Genomic DNA, 18,908 nt, shown 5'->3' with positions numbered 1-18,908 from the left:
ACTATCTCTTGCTTTTAGTAACTGCCTTTGTGATCAAGTTAGCCAGACCTAACTTTTGATAGGTCCTGCTGTGCATTCACAAATGTGATTCTCTAAATCAAAAGTTGAATATCCTTATTTTTACTTTTTTGCCTTCCTGCCATAGCAATCCTAATCCTCCTATTACCAAGGATGAAGACACACTGGTAGGGTTACATGCCATGAAATACTAAAGAGAAACTTCAAAAAAAAAGTCTGTTATGTCATTTATCTAGCCATTTGTCAACATAAGAGACATTCAAACGTGTGAAGAATTTTTGTGAATTTATTTGAGCCAAACTGTCAACAATTGCCAGAAAACAAAATCTTGAGTCTGGTTATCTGGAATTTTCTAGTCAAGGCTGCTTCTGGCTGAGGTTGAAACTGCAATTAGATGAGGTATTAAATCTAGGTTTGGTATCATGGGCTTTTAGCACAAGTAATAGCATTTGGGGCCTATGGTTCACAGTAGATAGTTTCTTTTTTAACGTATCTTTATTGTTGAAAGTATTACAGATGTCCTCATTTTCCCCCCCATTGACCCCCTCCATCCCACTCCTGCCAGTCTCCCCAAGCATTCACTGCACTGTTGTCTGTGTCCATGGTTATGCATATATGCATGTAAGTTCTTTGTTTAATCTCTTCTGCCCCCCCCCCCTTTAAAAGTTATAATTTTATACTGTAGTGATTCTGTAGCTCTAGATTATGAGATCACTGAGGGCAAGGACTCTGATTCATGCTTTGTCCCTTGCAATTATTTAGTCCACAACAAATATTTAATAAATATACTTATAAAGTCTGAGCCCACTATGACATTCTTATTCATAGATACAAAGTATTTTATAACAGGGTTCAATAACTTTTTTTTTTTTGGTTAGTCCTCACCCGACGATATTTTTTCCATTGATTTTTAGAGTGGAAGAGAGGAGGGGAGAAGATAGAAACACATCGATGTGAGACGTAGATTGGTTACCTCCCTTGCACCAGGTCCCAGGATCGAACCTGCAACCCAGGTATGTGCCCTTGATTGGGAGTCAAACCCAAGACACTTCTGGGCCGACGTTCTAACCAGAGCCACACTGAATAACTTTTTAAATGGAAAAAATTCTCAATATTTTGGTAGTGATAAACAAAAACTATCAGGGGCAGAAATATTAATCATGCTCTGTTAACCATGATTGTTCTATTCTGATTGGAGAAAGCACATTCTAAATGGCTGAGAGTTGTACACCCTGGGACATGGGAGTTAACCTGGGAATTCGGTCCATTCATCAAAGAATTAACAACCGAGTTGAAACAATAGAGTCCACCCTTCCAAACCCCCTCATTGCCTGTAACTAGTAACCATTATAACCATTCTTATTCCTTTTGCCTACTTCCCCATGCCTGTAATTCCTTTTGCCCACTTCCCCATGTAATTTTTGTCCTTCTAACCAACATAAGCAGAGCAGATTTTCATGGATGACCTGCTGCTCTCCCATACTGTGGCATTATTAGAATAAACACTCACATGATTCAACTCAGTCTCTGCTTAATTGGATCAAGTAGTGATAGGCAGCCCGGATCCATCAGTCCCAGCCCGGATCCATTGGTTGTCCAGTTTCAAAACCATGACCATTGCCTGACTGGCATGCTCAGTGGTTGGATGTTGACCTATGAACCAGGAGGTCACTGTTCGATTCCCAGTCAGGGCACATGACGGGTTGCAGTCTCGCTCCCCACTGGGGGATGTGCAGGAAGCAGCTGATCAATGATTCTCTCTCATCATTGATGTTTCTATCCCTTTCTCCCTCTTTCTTCCTCTCTGAAATCAATAAAAAATATATTAAAAGAAAAAGACAACCATGACCACCTCTCCCTCCCTTCCCACTCCTCTCTCAATATAAATTTGAGCAGCATTGAAACATTTCAGAAGCTTTAAAAATACCAATTCCTTTACCATTTCTCATTTAAATTAGGATCTCTGGGGTGGAACCTTTTTAAAAGCTCACCAGATATAATTTTAATATGCATGGTGAATGGGACCAACTGGGCTCGAATTTACTGGATAATGGTATTTCCTCATTTAGGGAAACAGTGAGATTTGGCCCTTTAACATTTAAATTTACTTTTACAGACAAAAATAAATGAAATCTCTAAGAAAGAGGGCACTTGCTCCAGTGATATCCTTGTTATTCACTGGAGGCTGGAAGGCCAGCAGGACCTCATTCTAGTATTAAGCAATTAGCTAACAGCTTTCCCCCTATACCCTTGTGTGTTAACCCATGTGTGGTAGAACCCGTTGAAATATTTGCTTTCCCCAAAAGGAAGTTTTCCAGTTTTGACACACAGTTTTCTTAAAAAGGATTACTATGAGCTTGAAAAAAAATTTTTTTAAGCGTATTGCAGAAATGTTCTTGATGTAAGAAGCGTCTTCTCTCCATTTTAAGGATGAAATGTGGACAGCTGAACTCAAACTCGTCTATGGAGTATTTACATAACTAGGTAACTTAGAAAACTACAATCACACTAGACTTGCTCGGAAGTCTCCTTTTACAAGAAGTCTCTACTATTTAATGACACCTGCCGTCCTTTTAGGACCCAGCGGAAGCTCAGGTGTTCTCTAGCCTGGGGACATACGCGAGGCCGGTGGGACAAGCCTCCGCCGCGGTTCCTCTCTCCTAGTGTATTTGCAGTCACTCACGCTGCCGTCTGAATTGCTGATGCATTCCCCCCCCCCCCCCTTTTCCCCCTAAAATCAATTTTTCCACTCTAAATCAGCTTTGCGAGGAGAACCCAATTTGATCCTTGGCAACCACTAATCCCCACCTCCACCCCTAAACGAGCTTCCGTTGAGAGCACACCGGGAGCTAGTCTTTTCCGCTACTTCTCATTTTCCTTCCGGGTCAGGCCAGTCCGGCCTGTGTTCCGGTCTTGCGCACTACGTTCCGAGCGCGAGGCCGGCGGCACCGTTGCCATGGTAGCGGGTGGTGGAGAGCTAGTGGGACCAGCGGCCAAAGTAGAACTGGGACTACGCGGGGCCGGACCATCGGGACCACAGAATGGGCTGAGGCGGTGGCGGCTGCCCGGACGAGGTCGTCCGCCGGGCGTAGGGTGCGACACTGACCCGGGACCCTAAGATATCTGCTTTGAGGAGTGGGCTGGACCGAGGTTTTCTTGGGTCCCGGGGACTGACCTGCGGGCCACTGCAGTATTGCGGGACCTCTTATTTGACGGGCATGACCGGAAGTGTGAGGATAACCCTCCGCCCCGTGGATTGTGACGTGTAGTGAAGGAATCCTAATACTTAGTGTTAATGGGAATAACCGAGGCAGCAGGAGGCTCCCGAAGTTCTCCGGAAGGCTGGAGCCCCACAAGTACACCTTACTGTCGGGCTGGCAGTTTCCAAAGACAAACGGTGCCTGTGGAAAAGATTCCTATTTTTTTTCTATGTTTCTGTATTTTAAAGTATGGGTTTATTGTGGAACTGCATTATCCAGCTTCAATAAATAAAATAAAAATGTTTAACATTTTCTTTATTTCTGTGAAGAAGCAGGGCTTAAGAATGGATATGTATGAAACTCTTGGAAAAGTGGGAGAAGGAAGTTATGGAACAGTCATGAAGTGTAAACATAAGGATACCGGGCAGATAGTGGCCATTAAGATATTTTATGAGACACCAGAAAAATCTGTCAACAAAATTGCATCGAGAGAAATAAAGTTTCTAAAGGTTTGCTTCTTTTGCCTTAATTGCTCTTTAAGTTGAGAGAGAAATAGTTATGGAAAAAAATTATATAAGGAGTTTTTCAGTTAACACATGTATTAAGACAGGTAATAGAAAAACAAGCGTGATACCCTACCTAATTGTCTTACATTTTGTAATTTTATAGTGATACAAGATACATGTGCTTATGTATAATATAACAAAAGTTATAATTTGAACTAAATTTTTATCTTCTAGAATTTCACTGATTCTTGTGAAATAATTATTCTGAAATATAAAAATGTGTGCTTTGTGCAAGGCATTGTGCCAGATGCTGAGACTATAATGAGGTAAAAGACAGTACCTGCTCTTCAGGCCTTTTATTATTTAATTAGAGAGACAGGAGGACATATAATACTGCATAAAAAGTGGCTCATAAGAAGTGCCAAGTGATTAACACAAAGTCCTGTTGAGTAGTGAAGGTTTCTTGGAAGAATTGGGACATGACTCTGGCTTTAAATGATGTGTAGGATTTATGTAAGAAGGAGAGACTGTTGTATAATAGGTTAGTGGAACAGCATAAGCTCAGAGTGGCTAAAGCAGGACAAAGATAAAGAGCACAGTGGAACTCTAGCAGGTTTGGCTCAGTGGGTTGAGCCTGAGCCTGAAGACTGAAGGGTCCCAGGTTCGATTCTGGTCAGGGCATGTACCTCGGTTGTAGCCTCCTGGTCCTGGTCGGGGGCATGTGGGAGGCAACCAATTGATGTGTCTCTCTTACATTGGTGTTTCCCTCTCCCTCTCCCTTCCACTCTCTCTAAAAATCAATGGAAAAAATATCCTCGGGTGAGGATAAAAAAAAAAAAAAAAAAAAAAAAGGAGCAGAGTGGAAAGGACAAAGAGCAAAGGTATTTGCCTGTAAAATTTCCTGTACCAAAATAGAGGTAGAGTTAGAAAGGTAAATTGGGCGTAGGTTTTTAAGTCTTTTTTTTTTAACACATGTAATTTTATTGATTTCAGAGAGGAAGGGAGAGGGAGAGAGAGAAACATCAATGATGAGAGAGAATCATTGATTGCCTGCTTGCCCCCTACTGGGGATTGAGCCCGAAACCCTGGGCATGTGCCCTTGACCAGAATCAAACCTGGGACCCTTTAGTCTGCAGGCCAATGCTCTGTCCACTGAGCCAAACCAACCAGAGCGGTTTTTAAATCTTGCCTTTTGGGCTAAGGAGTTAAAATTTGAATTTGTAAGAGGACGAAGATTTTGAATTCAGAATAAAGAAACTCTATAAATACAAATGTGGCACTATTTTTTAGAAAAGATTGGAGGACTCCAAGAATAACAATAGGGAGTCCTGTTAGGGAATTTAATTCAGGAATACTGGTAAATGTCACGAGGAACCCTACTGGATTGTGACAATTTGAATGGAAAATAAAGTTAAAACATGATATATTGCAAAAGAAGACACAAAGATTTCTTTGAGGTTCAGTGAGTACTATCATGGAAGTTTGAAATACCCCAAGAGGCATAGTTTGGGAACTAGTTCAGTTTTAGGAATGTTGAATTTGTCCTTGATTGGCTCAGTGGAGAGAGCAGCAGCCTGCAGACTGAAGGGTCCCGGGTTCGATTCCAGTCAAGGGCACATTCCTCAGTTGCAGATTTGATCCATTCGGGGCACTTTTGGGAGGCAACCAATCTATGTGTCTCTCTCATATCGATGTTTCTCTCTGTCTCTCCCCCTCACTTCCACTCTCTCTTAAAAATCAATGGGAAAAATATCCTCAGGTGAAAAAACAGAAAGAAATGTTGAATTTGAGGTGGCAGGAGTACATTTAAGTAAAGATGGCCAGAGGGCTCTTAGAGATGGCGAACAATATCGGGAGAGATCAGGGCAAAAGATAGGATTTTGTGTAGGTATGACAGGTCAACCTAGGGGAAAGTACTCCCGGGTGTAAAGAAAGGGGCATTAAGACCCCTTGGTGATTGAGTACAAAACTAGTGATTTAAGTATATATGTACTTTATAAATTGGAATTTATCTAGATGCTTTAAGGTTATGACTTTGACAATGTAGTCTAGATGTTTTATTTAATGAAGAAAACAAAGTAATATTCTATTTCTTTGTAAGTGTATATTAGGTATGATGGATCAATTCAAAATTGAAGAAATATATTAGGTGTCTGTGTATTGTTGGAACTGCTCTATTTCTTGACAATGAAAAGGAAAGTTAAAGTCAGTAAAGATGTTATAATTTTGTGTAAGATACCAGTCCTTATTCTGATGACCCCAAACATAATAATACTGTAAGGCAACTATTATACACTGTAAGTGAGTAATCTGATTAGAAGACCTTTTCCTAGGTAATATCTTTTGTTCTTTCTTCAACTCTATTGCATTTAAGCTGATTATTTTTTTCCTAAAAGTCAATTATGTCATGGCAAGAGCACAGGGATGAATTTGAATGTTACAGCTATTACAACTATTATGCAAACTATTTTGAGACACCTTAATTATTCGTATTGGTTTATTTCTTATAGAATTTTTAGTTTAATCTAATTCTACAAGAGAGATTTCTTAGATTAGATAACAATACTTAATTTAAAAAGATAGTCATAATGACTTAATTTGAACTAAATTTTTATCTTCTAGAATTTTACTAAATAAATGACAGTAATTAGTGCAAATATCTGTATAAAACTTGTCTAGTAATGAAGGAAAACAAACAACTTGAAAAGGGGTAATGGAACATTTCTAGGGGTTTCATGATTTATTTGAGAGTGTACCTGGTTCCTTACCCCTGGGGATCTTCCCTAATGATTATTAACTCCCATTAACTCTTCACTGCTTTTGCCTTTAAAATAAAGACTGGATAGGAAACCCATAATTTTCCTTAGTTGAAAGATTAAAGTCCAAAAGCAGTCATTTTTTGTTTTGTTACTGCCTGCATGCTGTTGCTGCTGGCATCTTGCCCACCAGGGAAATGGGGAGCAAAAGTAGGAAAGGCATCTGGCATTATATTTTGACATGTTTTTCTATTAGTCATGTTTTAAGGACTGGTTTAGATATTAATACAGATAAGTAGAAAAATTGCTAATATCCCCTCAGAATAAAGGCAAATAATTTTCATAAAGTATAGTTTTCTAATAAATCTAATATTGAAAATATACCCCTTAGTTTTTAGCCAAATGAATAAGTATTTTTGGTAATTTGAAAAAGTTAAATATCTCAGAGTTTATTGTAATTAAATCAATGTGTTACAAAATAGAATAAGCAGCATAAAATATTAAAATGTCATTTCTTTTCTAAGCTGATACATACCATTTTTGATATTTTAAAATTATTATATCAGTCTAAAAAGATGTCTTGTTGCTTAATAGAATAACAGACTATTATTTTATTCAAATAGAATAGCATAATGCTCAATAGACTAGAACAAAAATGTACACACAAATAATTGTATATTTATGTAACGTCCTTCTGGCTATAAATAGGTATTTCACATATCTGAAAGTTTCTAGATATTCTGACACTCTTTTGTTACAGTGTGATGAATTTATAATGCCCCCCCCCCGAACAGATTTTACTCTCAAGAGTTTAGGATTAAACTCAAAGAATAATTTATATACATTCAGATCACATACTCAGTAGCATTGAACTCGGTGCTCATTTGAAAATATAAGGACCGTTTAAATTTCAGATGTTAAATTTAACCACAAATCAAGTTAAAAGATAGGAAGATATCTCTTAGCAGCATACCAAATTGCATTATAGTACATTAACTCTAAATTACTTTAATAAAAAACAAGCAAATGCTAACTTGAAGTAAAGCAATACATTTCCCTTTGTTCTATAAATATTAATTATGAAATAGATTAACATTTCTTAAAACAGGAATGTAAGCAAATCAGTTGAGAAATTTCTGTTGAAATGCATGGAGGAAAAGAAGCTGAGAATATTTCTGCTTCATTTTAAAATATAGTTGTTATATGTATAAATCATTGTGCATGAAATAATTTATTAAAAATCTGTTTCTTTGTCAATAGCAATTCCATCATGAAAACCTGGTCAATATGATTGAAGTTTTTAGACAGAAAAAGAAAATTCATTTGGTATTTGAATTTATTGACCACACAGTATTAGATGAGTTACAACATTATTGTCATGGACTAGAGAGTAAACGACTTAGAAAATACCTCTTCCAAATCATCCGAGCAATTGAATATCTTCACAATAATAATGTAAGTGCTGCAGAATAAGCCAAACTATAGAATGTATATGAATGATAAGTGCCCTTTAAATATTGTTCTGTTTTGACTGTTGAACCTCAGAAGGAAGGCAGGGGAGTGTGGGTAGGAAGAGATCAACCAATGAACTTGTGTGCACATATGCATACCCGTGGACAAGGACACTGGGTGGCGAGGGCCTGGGGGAGGAGGGAGAACAGGAGCTGGCTGGAAGAGGTTAATGGGGGGAAAAGCAGGACCTATGTAATACTTTAAAGATTTTTTAAAAAAATAAAAATAAAAAGCCATTGCTAGACCCCCAAAATAAAATAAATATTGTTCTGTTTTTTATGACGTTAAAATTATCTTTCTGTACAATATTGACATCCTGAAAATGAGGTCACTACTTTATAACTTAGTTGCAGAACCAAGAAAACATAGTGAGCTTACAATATTTCTAATTATAGGGCAGACCAAGTATGGTATTAATAATTTGGTATAGAGGAATCAAAAGTCAATTGGGGCATCTTTTATTAGAGAAAGTACATTTTAAAATGTTGAAAGCTAGGCTAGCTCAAATGAAGGGAGGTTTGAAGGTAGGAAGTGGAAACTTGGCCAGGGGAATGGCAAGTTCATGTGGATGCCTTTAGGGGAAGAAAGGAGAAATAAAGTAGCTAAGAGATATAGAGCCTTGTTTAACTCCTGAAAAAATCAAGAAAGGAAAGAAGATCAACTCTTCTGATTCTTAGTGCTGCCCTTAGCATTGCCTTAGCTCAGGTTATTAAGGAGATATTTTGTTCCCACTGTGAGCTCTGCTTTCTGGAAAGTTAGATTTGTATTCAGGAAATAACAGTAAAAGCTTCAAAAATAGTTTTATTAGGAAGTGATATAGGCATAGCATATATATATTCCATACTTTTTCAGATATCCTAATTCCTAATTTTCTGTCTTGCTAATAGTGTGTCACATTTTACTGCTTTGAAAAATATGGTTGGGATAGCAACTGGAATTCAGATTGTGATTTCCTTTCCAGCTAGATCCATGGGGAGGCAGTATAATGCAAAAGTTAAAAGCACCAGTCTTTGTTATTAGTCTATCTTGGATTTTCACCCACCAGCTTATCTGTGGATAAAAACAAAACTTGTGCAGTTCACAACTTGCACAATGAAAGGTGGCAGCCCCGTTACTCTGTGGGCCCAGAAATGTTATCTAACTTCACTGAGCTTCATTTTCTTTATCTGTGAAATGATACTATAGTATTTCTTTTTTTTTAAAATATATTTCTTTATTGATTTCAGAGAGGAAGGAAGAGGGAGAGAGAGATAGAAACATCAATGATAAGAGAGAATCATTGATCGGCTGCCTCCTGCATGCCCCCCACTGGGGATCGAGCCCACAACCCAGGTATGTGCCCTTGGCTGGAATCGAACCTGGGACCCTTCAGTCCGCAGGCCGATGCGACTAGGGAGATACTATAGTATTTCACAGATTTTTTTGTAAAGATCAAATTAGGTAGTAGGTATAAAGTGTTTAGCACTGTATCAGAGTCAGGAATAGTCATGTTATCTGTAGTCCTATAGTGCAGTGATGGCGAACCTTTTGAGCTCGGCGTGTCAGCATTTTGAAAAAACCTAATTAACTCTGGTGCCGTGTCACATATAGAAATTTTTTGATATTTGCAACCATAGTAAAACAAAGATTTATATTTTTGATATTTATTTTATATATTTAAATGCCATTTAACAAAGAAAAATCAACCAAAAAAATGAGTTCGCATGTCACCTCTGACCACGTGTCATAGGTTCGCCATCACTGCTATAGTGCCTTGTAGACTTTAAAAATGTTTTTTGAAAAAGGGAAAAACCAGTATGGGCTAGACTGAGAGTAGACGACTTCGAAGAAGAGCTAAAACTAATGTAAGTACAGTTTTGAACTGTAACTAAGATTTCACTTGAAAAGGGAATGTATTCAGATGGGGTGTCTCTATAATAGAGGTACACCTGGGCCGGGGACTTCAGAGAGTGGCAATAAGTGCACTTACAGAGACCAAGCAAAGGGAGATAAGATTGCACCAGTGACCAGACGGGAGGTTTGCCAGAGCCTTGAAATTCATCCTGTGGAGTTGTGGAAGTGGAAATAGAACAATGTAGTTGTATAGATGGTACTTTTAAGATGGCTCTAACTTATTACCCTAGGTTAATTCTTTGGGCCATTTGTGGAGGGAGACGGAGGCAGAACAAGAGCCAACCCCAAACATAGCAATTAAGTTATATAAACAAAGATAGATCCCAGATTTCTGTCACTGAGATATTTTCACTTGTGCTATGATACTTTTCCAGTGATAAGAACATACTTCATTTGATAAAGTTTTAAAATGCCTTACTTGTTTTAGGCACTGTACTGGGCACTGGTAATATAGCTTAAACAAGACATATATCTTGCCCTCATGGAGCTTACAAGTCTGGTGGGAGTTACAAACAAGTAAATAGACAATTAATAATATAGCCTGACAAATACTGTAATGGGTAAGTGCAGAATGATGTGAGAACAAATGGACGGAACATCTACTACAAACATCACAAATGCATAGATTAGACAAATCCTGGAAAATTGGGAAACTAATATTCTAGGGAAAGAGGTTGTAGTCCTAGCCAGTTTGACTCAGTGGATAGAGCATCGGCCTGCAGGCTGAAGGGTCCCAGGTTCGATTTTGATCAAGGACACATTCCTGGGTTGCGGGCTCTATCCCCAGTAGGGGGGCGTGCAGAAGGCAGCCAATCAATGATTCTCTCTCATCATTGATATTTCTATCTCCCTCTCCCTTCCTCTCTTAAATCAATAAAAAATATATTTTTTTAAAAAAGAAAGAGGTTGTAGAAGGTTGAGAAAGTGGGTAGGGTTCAAATCCTACAAGGCTTTATAAGCCATTTTAAGGAGTTACAAATCTGTCATGTGGAGTGGGGAATCCTTGAAAGATGTTAAACAGAGAAGTGACATAATCACACGTGATTTTAAAGCAGTACTGTGACTTCATTGTGGATAGAGGATTGGAGGGGATCAGAATGAATGCCGGGAGAGTAGTTAGTAGTGTAGTAATTTTTGGTGAGAGAGCTGAGGGGACTTGAACAAGAGAGAGACGTAGGTAGGGTAAGAGTATATGGGAGCCGAGGAAGAAAAAACCTTGGTTTCTGGCTTGAGACATGGGTCAGTGTTGGTTCCCTTCCCATGAGCACAAGTACTATTAAGAACAAATAGCTTTGGGGGAGATGATGCATTTAGTTTTGGACTTGCTGAGTGGGACTTCTTATAGAATTCCACTCCTTGTGGAAACCAGGAGAGATATCTAGAAATAGAAATTAGACAAAGAAATTTGGAAATCATCTGTATATGGATAGTTACTAAAGTTATAAAAGTAGGTGAGGTTGAGATGGCATAGCCAGTAGTTGGGAAGAAGCCCAAGAGAGTATGGTGTCCCCATAACCAACTGAAGAAAATGGCCTCCCCCCCAAAAAAGTACACGAGATTTCCCAGGAAGCATGATGTATGAGAAGAGAAAACCTAAGATCAGAACCTGTATTTAAGGGACAGATAGAGAATTGCCGTAGAGATAGAAGGACCCTGGGAGAATTTCAGGTCCCAGTAATCAGGAATGAAGGAATGGTTGGCAACATTTTTACACTAAGATATCAAGTAAGATATGCATTGAGGGGTCTCTGTTGGACTAGCAACAAATAAGTTGTTGATGTTGGCTCAGGCAGTTTGATGGAACATTTCAGCAGAAGACAGATTTCATTACTTTGAGTAGTGAATGAATGATCATAAAGTGAAGAATGAGTAGAGATGATGTCAGCAAGAGATTTACTCTGAAGAAAATGAGAGAAAGGGTAGTACCTGGGATGTGACATGGGGTTAAAGGAAAGTTAAACTTTTTTCAAGTTCTTTTTATTACTTTTCCGTTTAGGAATGTGATGTACCTTTTTAGTATTATACTTGTTTTTTTCGTCTCCCTGTCATTTTGAGATAATGTATGGGGCAAAAATGGAAAATATATAACTTCAGCTTTTGCATTGTGTGGTTAATCCTTTGCATGGGGTAAGAAAATAGCTTTACTGCCTTAATTAGCTAGATTTTCTCTGTATAATTTTTGAGAGCTTCTCTAGGTAATGAAACCTCATTTTAATGTATTGCATCTTCTGTTTGTTTTTTAGATCATTCATCGAGATATAAAACCTGAGAATATTTTAGTATCCCAGACAGGAATTATTAAACTCTGTGATTTCGGATTTGCACGAATGCTAGCAGCTCCTGGGGATATTTATACAGACTATGTGGCCACACGCTGGTATAGAGCTCCAGAATTAGTATTAAAAGATACCTTTTATGGAAAGTATGTACATTTTAGGATCTTGCCTGGCCTTTCCCATTCATCTCTTTTTTTCTTTTTTCTTTTTTTTTTTACCTGTGGTGACTATGTCACCCCTCCTACTGACACCCTCAGCCTTTTGCACCTGAGTTGGGTTTAAGAAAGGGATACCTCTACATAGAACAGAGAGGTCCGATAGGCACCTGCATGCTGGCTATTGATGTTACCATGCTTGCTCTCTGGGGCTAAGTGGCCCAAACCCCAGGAGACCTATGCAGACATCCCTCAGACTGTATCCTTGGCAGAGTTGTCTTATCTGCTTATGTTTAGCCTCCACATTATACAAAGGTTTTAAAAGAATTTACCTCACTCTGCCAGTGTTACTATAGGAACTGACATGTGTCCTATTTTCTGGAATATGGCACTCTCTTTGCAAAGATTGGCAAATAATACCTTTTAAGATTATATTGTTCTGGATGCCTCAAAAGGTAGCATGGTCTTAATTTATTGTGAAACAGTAGAAGCCGTATATGAAACAGCAATCTAATATACAAATAACGAATCTCGAAGAACATAAAGGGACCGAGTTGTACAACTAATACAACCAATGGAGGGGGATATTCTTGCATGCTTTTCCTAGAAACCATTATTCTATTCTGTTTTTATAGTAATATCTAATATATATATTTAAATCCTCACCTGAGGCTATGTCTTCATGGATTTGAGAAAGAGAGAGGGGAAAGGAGAGAAGGAGAGAGAGAAAAACATTGATGGGTTGCCTCCTGTACATGCCCCAAATAGGTATCAAATCCACAGCCTGGGTATGTGCCCTGACTGGGAATAGAACTTGCCACCTTTTGGTGTACGGGATGATGCTCCAACCAACTGAGCCACACCAGCCAGGGCAATAATATCTAATATTAATGAGTACTTACTTTTTGCTAGAAACTGTTCTAAATGCTTTACATGCATTAAATAATTTAATTTTCATAATTCTATGGTGAAGGTGCTACTATTGTCCTCCTCATTTTAGATCAGAGGACACTGAAGCACAGAAAGCTAAGCTAATTTACCTGAAGTCACTCCCAAGTACCTTTTCTACTGTATGTATCGTTGATGTCTTACTCAAACTATCTCTCTGCCTCAATTACTTTATCTGTATAATGCAAATAGTAATAGGATCAGCTTCATGGAATTGTTCTGAGGTTTAAATGATTTAATGAATAAAAAAATTAAAATATAGGAAATTCTCAGTGAATGTAGCTTCCATCAAATCTAGTCCCAGTTTTATCCTCTCTTCATGATGTAGCTTAAATTCCTTTTCTGATACATCCCCCAGTCCTTATTCCTTGCCCCCAAATCATATCCCTTTCTAAACCTTCATGTACATTGTCTGTAAGTTTTGTGCCAGTTAATATTTAATATGACCTAGTTCTACTCTAGCTATTGTTCTTTAAAATATTTCTTGCTGAAAGGTAAGTTTCTTGCAGATAAGTATAATCTCTGAACTTCACAGAGCCAGCATTGCTCCCTTGTACATGGCAAGTTTGGATTCTATGAGGCTTCATTCACATTGCATTTATAATAAATTTGTTCATGAGTGTTTTTAAAAATCTTTTTATTGTAAAACAAAATACGGATACCAGAAAATAAAATGAAATTTTGTTGGCCACCTCAGAAGACCCTCCATGGGCCCTATTGCAATTATAACACTTTCCCTTCCCCCCAAAGTAACCATGATATTGACTTTTATTATAATCAGTTACTTTACATTTCTTTGTACTTTATACTTTTTATTATTAGAAACATCGATGAGAGAGAAACATCGATCAGCTGCCTCTTGCACATCTCCGGGATGTGCCCGGAACCAAGGTACATGCCCTTGGCCGGAATTGAACCTGGGACCTTTCAATCCACAGGCTGACGCTCTATCCACTGATCCAAACCAGTTAGGGCTAATCTAGTCTTTTTTAAATCCTCAACCGAGGATATGTTTTAATAATTTAGAGCGAGAAGAAGGGAGAGAGAGAAACAGAGAGAGACAGAGAGAGAGAGAGAGGGAGATTAACATCCATGTGAGAGAGAAACATCGATTGTTTGCCTCCCATAAGTGCTATGAACAGGGATGGAACCTGCAACCTACATATGTGCCCTGACTGGGAATTGAACCCGAAACCTTTTGGTGTATAGGACAATGCTCCAATCAACTTAGCCACCCGTCCAGGGCATCTTTTTTTTTTTTTTTAAAGAAAGAGAGAGTAAGAGAAACATCGATTTGTTGTTCTACTTATTTATGCATTCATTGGTTGCTTCTTGTATGTGCCTTCATTGGGGGTTGAACCTGCAACATTGGCCTATCAGGATGATGCTCTAACCAGTGGTCGGCAAACTGCGGCTCAGCAAACTGAGGCTCTCGAGCCACATGCGGCTCTTTGGCCCCTTGAGTGTGGTTCTTCCACAAAATACCGACTTCTGCACATAGACCATGAAGTTTCAATTGCACTGTACGTGTGCGCCTGCACGAGGTATTTTGTGGTATTTTGTGGAAGAGCCACACTCAAGGGGCCAAAGAGCCGCATGTGGCTTGTGAGCTACAGTTTGCCAACCACGGCTCTAACCAACTGAGCTACCCAGCCAGGGGAATCTAGCCTTTTTTTTATGTCAGTTTTTTTGAGATATGATTTGCATACCATAAAATTTACCCATTTAAAGTGTACAGTTCAGTGATTTTAGTATATTTACAACTTGTGCAACTATCACCACAATCAATTTTAGAACATTTTCATCACCTCAAAAAGAAACCTTGTACCCATTAGCAGTCACTCCCCATTTCCTCCCAACCCTTCCAGGCCCTGGCAACCACCAATCTACTTTTATTCTCTATGAACTTGCTTGGTCTAGACGTTTAATATAAATGGATAAATGGAATTATGCAATATCTGGTCCTTTAAGACTTTTTTTCACTTAGCATAATGTTTTCAAGGTTCATGCGTGTCATAGCATGTATCTTTTTATGGCTGAACTAGAGGCCCGATGCACGAAGATTCATGCAAGAATAGCCTTCCTTCCCCTGGCTGCCAGCACCACCTTCGCTCTGGCCAGAGCCACCTTTCCACCTTCGTGCACTGCCCAGAGGCCTGGAGCGGCTGGGGCGGAGCAGAACTCAACGCCTGTGTCGTCGCCGTGGCAACGACGCAAGCATCCCGGCCCAGCTGCTGCCATCTTCATTGCGTCAATTTGCATATCCCCTCCTTATTGGCTGTGGGCGCCGCCATCTTTGTTGCCAAGTGATGGTCAATTGCATATTCTGTCTTTATTAGATAGGATAATATGCATCTTATGGATATACCACATTTTATTTGCTCCTTCATTAGATGACCGTTTTTATAGTTACCGCTTTCTGGCTATTATGAATAACATTGCTGTGGCCATTAGTATGGACATGTATCTTCATTTCTTTTGGGTGTATACCTAGGAGTTGGAATTATGGGTCATATGGTTCTAATAATTGTTTTGTGGATTTCTTAGAACTTTCTATATATAAGACCATGTCATCTGTGAATAGAGATAATTTTACATCTTTTTCTGTCTGGATGCCTTCTATTTCTTTTTCAGGTTAATTTCCCTGGCCAGAACCTCCAGTACAATGTTAAATAGAAGTGAGAGCAGATAGACTTGTCTTGTTCCTAATCTTAGGGGAAAAACATCCAGTCTTTTACCATTAAGTATGATGTTTACTCTGGGTTTTTCAGAGATGCCCTTCTTAGTTTGTTGAGAATTTTTATCATGAAAAGGTGTCGGTCAAATGCTTGTTCTGTACCTATTGAGATGATCGTGTGTATTTTGGTTTTTGCATGTTGAACCAACATTTGTTTCTGGGATAAAGCCCACTGGATTGTGGCATATACAGGCAGTCCTTGGGTTACGTTGGACTTGACGTACATTGTTTCATGGTTACATCGCCATCTCCCATTTATTTATTAAAAAGAAAAAGTTCTGCCATTTCAACGTGTGTACATACGTGCTTTATGTTTTTTATTATTTATTTACCACAAGTAAAGGTCAGGAATTGTTATCTTTCTTTTAATTTTTTTTTACTGTTTCACTTTGTTATTGCTGTGTATGTGCTCCATGTGAGTGACGTAGGTGCTTATGTAGGTGGGTTCTGACTTACAGTGAAAATCACGTTACGTCACACCGTAGGAACGGATCTCCAATGTAACCCGAGGACCTACTGTAATTGTTTTTATATGTTGTTGTATTCAGTTTGCTAGTCTTTTGTTGAGAATTTTTGTGTTGATAGTCATAAGCAGTACCAGTCTGTAGTTTGCTAGTGATATTTTTGTCTAGTTTTGGTATCAGGATAACAGTGGTCTCTAATATTGAGTTGAGAAGTGTTCTGTCCTCTTCTGTTTTTGAAATAGTTTGTGAAGAATTGGAATTAATTCTTTTTTAAATATTGGTAGAATTCAGCAATGAAGGCATTTGAGCCTGGGCTTGCTTTTATGTGTAGTGTTTTGATTACTAATTCAGTTTTTTCATTTCTTATAGATTTATTTATATTGTCTATTTCTTTTTAAGCCAGTTTTAGTAGTTTGTGTTTTTCCAGGAACTGTCCATTTAATCTAACTATCTGATTTGTTGGTGGACAGTTGTTCATTGTATTCCTTTATAATCTTCTTTATTTTTGTAAGGTTGATAGTAGTGTTACCACTTTCTTTTCTGATTCTGATAATCTGTGTATTCTCTCTTTTTTTACTAGTCATTCTAAATGTCAATTTCGTTGATCTTTACAAAAAATAGACTTTGGTTTCATTTATTTTCCCTGTTTTAAAAATTTTCTATTAATTTTCACTGTAGTTTTACTATTACTTTTAAAAAATATTTTATTGATTTCAGAGAGGAAGGGAGAGGGAGAAATAAAAACACACCTTGTGACTGTCAGAGCATTTGGGGCTAAACAGCAGCAAACCCTGCAGAGATGAGCCCAGACTTAAGCTGGAAGCACACGGATTCTCCCATCTCCGGGGAAGGATGCTCAGAAGGTGGCTCATATGATCTTTTAATGTGTTTTGAAGTGTGTGGTGGTGAGTTATCATGAAGCAAAATTACTTTGCCGTGTCTTCTGGCCCATTCTGGTCATTTCACAATCAAAGCGTGGTTCAAATTGATTATTTGTTGTCGGTAGCCATCAGTATTAATGGTTTAACCTGGTTTTAGAAGCTCATAATACACCACTCCCTCCTGATCCCACCAAACACAGAGCATTGTCTTCTTTCCGAAGTGATTTGGCCTTATAGTCGATGTTGATGGTTGACCTGGATCAACCCATGATTTTGTGCATTTGGGATTCTCAAAATAAATCCACTTTTCATCACCAGTCACAATTCAATGCAAAAAAGATTTTCTTTCGTGCCGTTGAAGCAACATTTTACTAATGACATTTTGGTTTTCCATTTGTCTTTCGTTCAGTTGATGTGGCACCCGGTTTCCTTCCTTTAAAATCGTTCCTATTGCTTGTAAACCATCGGAAATTGTTTGCGGAGCAACGTTTAATCTTTCTGCAAGTTGTTTTTGAGTTTGACATGCATCTTCATCCAATAATGCTTGTAATTGTTTGTCTTCAAACTTTTTCGGTTGACCTGGACGTTCTTTGTCTTTCACATCGAAATCATCACTTTTAAAGCGTTTAAACCAGCATTCACAAGTATCTTGAGATGGAGCATGTTCACATAGCCTTCCCGAAGCCTTATGCAGCAGTTTTCTTCAAAATAATGAATTAAAACTTCCTAAAAATGCTCTTTTTTGGCATGAAATTCTACATTTTTAAGCGTAAAAAAATATCTATGATGTTAACACCTTCAGAAAATTTGACATATAAAGTTTTGAAGCTTGTAGTCGATACAGCAAAATAGCATACTTATCAAATCGCATATACACTGGGTGGCCAGATTATTATGACCACTTGACATTTGTAGGCAGATTAGCTATAATTTCGCGCTGAAGTTGCTAGAGGGCCAGACCATTATAAATAGGGAAGCAGGTTGTTTACCACGACAGTAGAAGTGATTTTGTTCTGAAGATATGGGTAAACAACGCGATTTAACAGCCTTTGAACGTGGGACATATATACTGAGTGGCCAGATTATTATGACCACCCCATCAGTACTTCGTTGGGCTGCCTTTTGCCTTCAATACTGCGGCGATTCTTCTTGGCATTGACTCCACGAGATGTTGAAAGGTGATGCGAGGAATCTGACACCATGCCTGATGAATAGCACTGTCCAGTTCTGTGAGATTTGATGGTTGTGGAACCAGCTGCCTGATGGCTCTTTTAACTTCATCCCACAAATGCTCAATTGGATTGAGATCTGGTGATTGTGGGGGCCACCTAAGCAAGGTAAAATCTCCCTCATGTTCTTGAAACCACTCCTGCACAATACGAACACCGTGGCATGGCACATTGTCTTGTTGGAAGAAGCCATCTCCATTGGGATACGCCATCAACATGATAGGATGAACTTGATCAGCAATGATACTTAGGTATGTTGTGCTATTCAGACGTTTATAATGGTCTGGCCCTCTAGCAACTTGAGCACGAAATTATAGCTAATTTGCCTACAAA

At 38.5% G+C, this 18,908-nt stretch overlaps 1 protein-coding gene across 1 annotated transcript in view; it reads left to right on the top strand.

Moving 5' to 3' along the window:
- Positions 1–936: 936 nt before the first annotated feature.
- The window catches only part of CDKL3 (cyclin-dependent kinase-like 3), a 41,921-nt gene continuing 23,949 nt past the window's right edge, over positions 937–18,908 (top strand). Inside the window, exons 1-5 of the mRNA XM_005865566.2 lie at positions 937–1,031; positions 2,448–3,111; positions 3,548–3,727; positions 7,741–7,935; positions 12,129–12,307. Of these exons, the coding sequence (XP_005865628.1) occupies positions 3,563–3,727; positions 7,741–7,935; positions 12,129–12,307 (539 nt within the window). The 5' untranslated portion in view covers positions 937–1,031; positions 2,448–3,111; positions 3,548–3,562. The remainder of the gene's footprint in view (positions 1,032–2,447; positions 3,112–3,547; positions 3,728–7,740; positions 7,936–12,128; positions 12,308–18,908) is intronic.

This window comes from Myotis brandtii, unplaced genomic scaffold (genome assembly GCF_000412655.1).
Source record: "Myotis brandtii unplaced genomic scaffold, ASM41265v1 scaffold208, whole genome shotgun sequence".
Taxonomy (NCBI): domain Eukaryota; kingdom Metazoa; phylum Chordata; class Mammalia; order Chiroptera; family Vespertilionidae; genus Myotis; species Myotis brandtii.
Note: the sequence above shows the minus strand (reverse complement) of the source record. Positions and strands in the feature narration are given on the sequence as shown.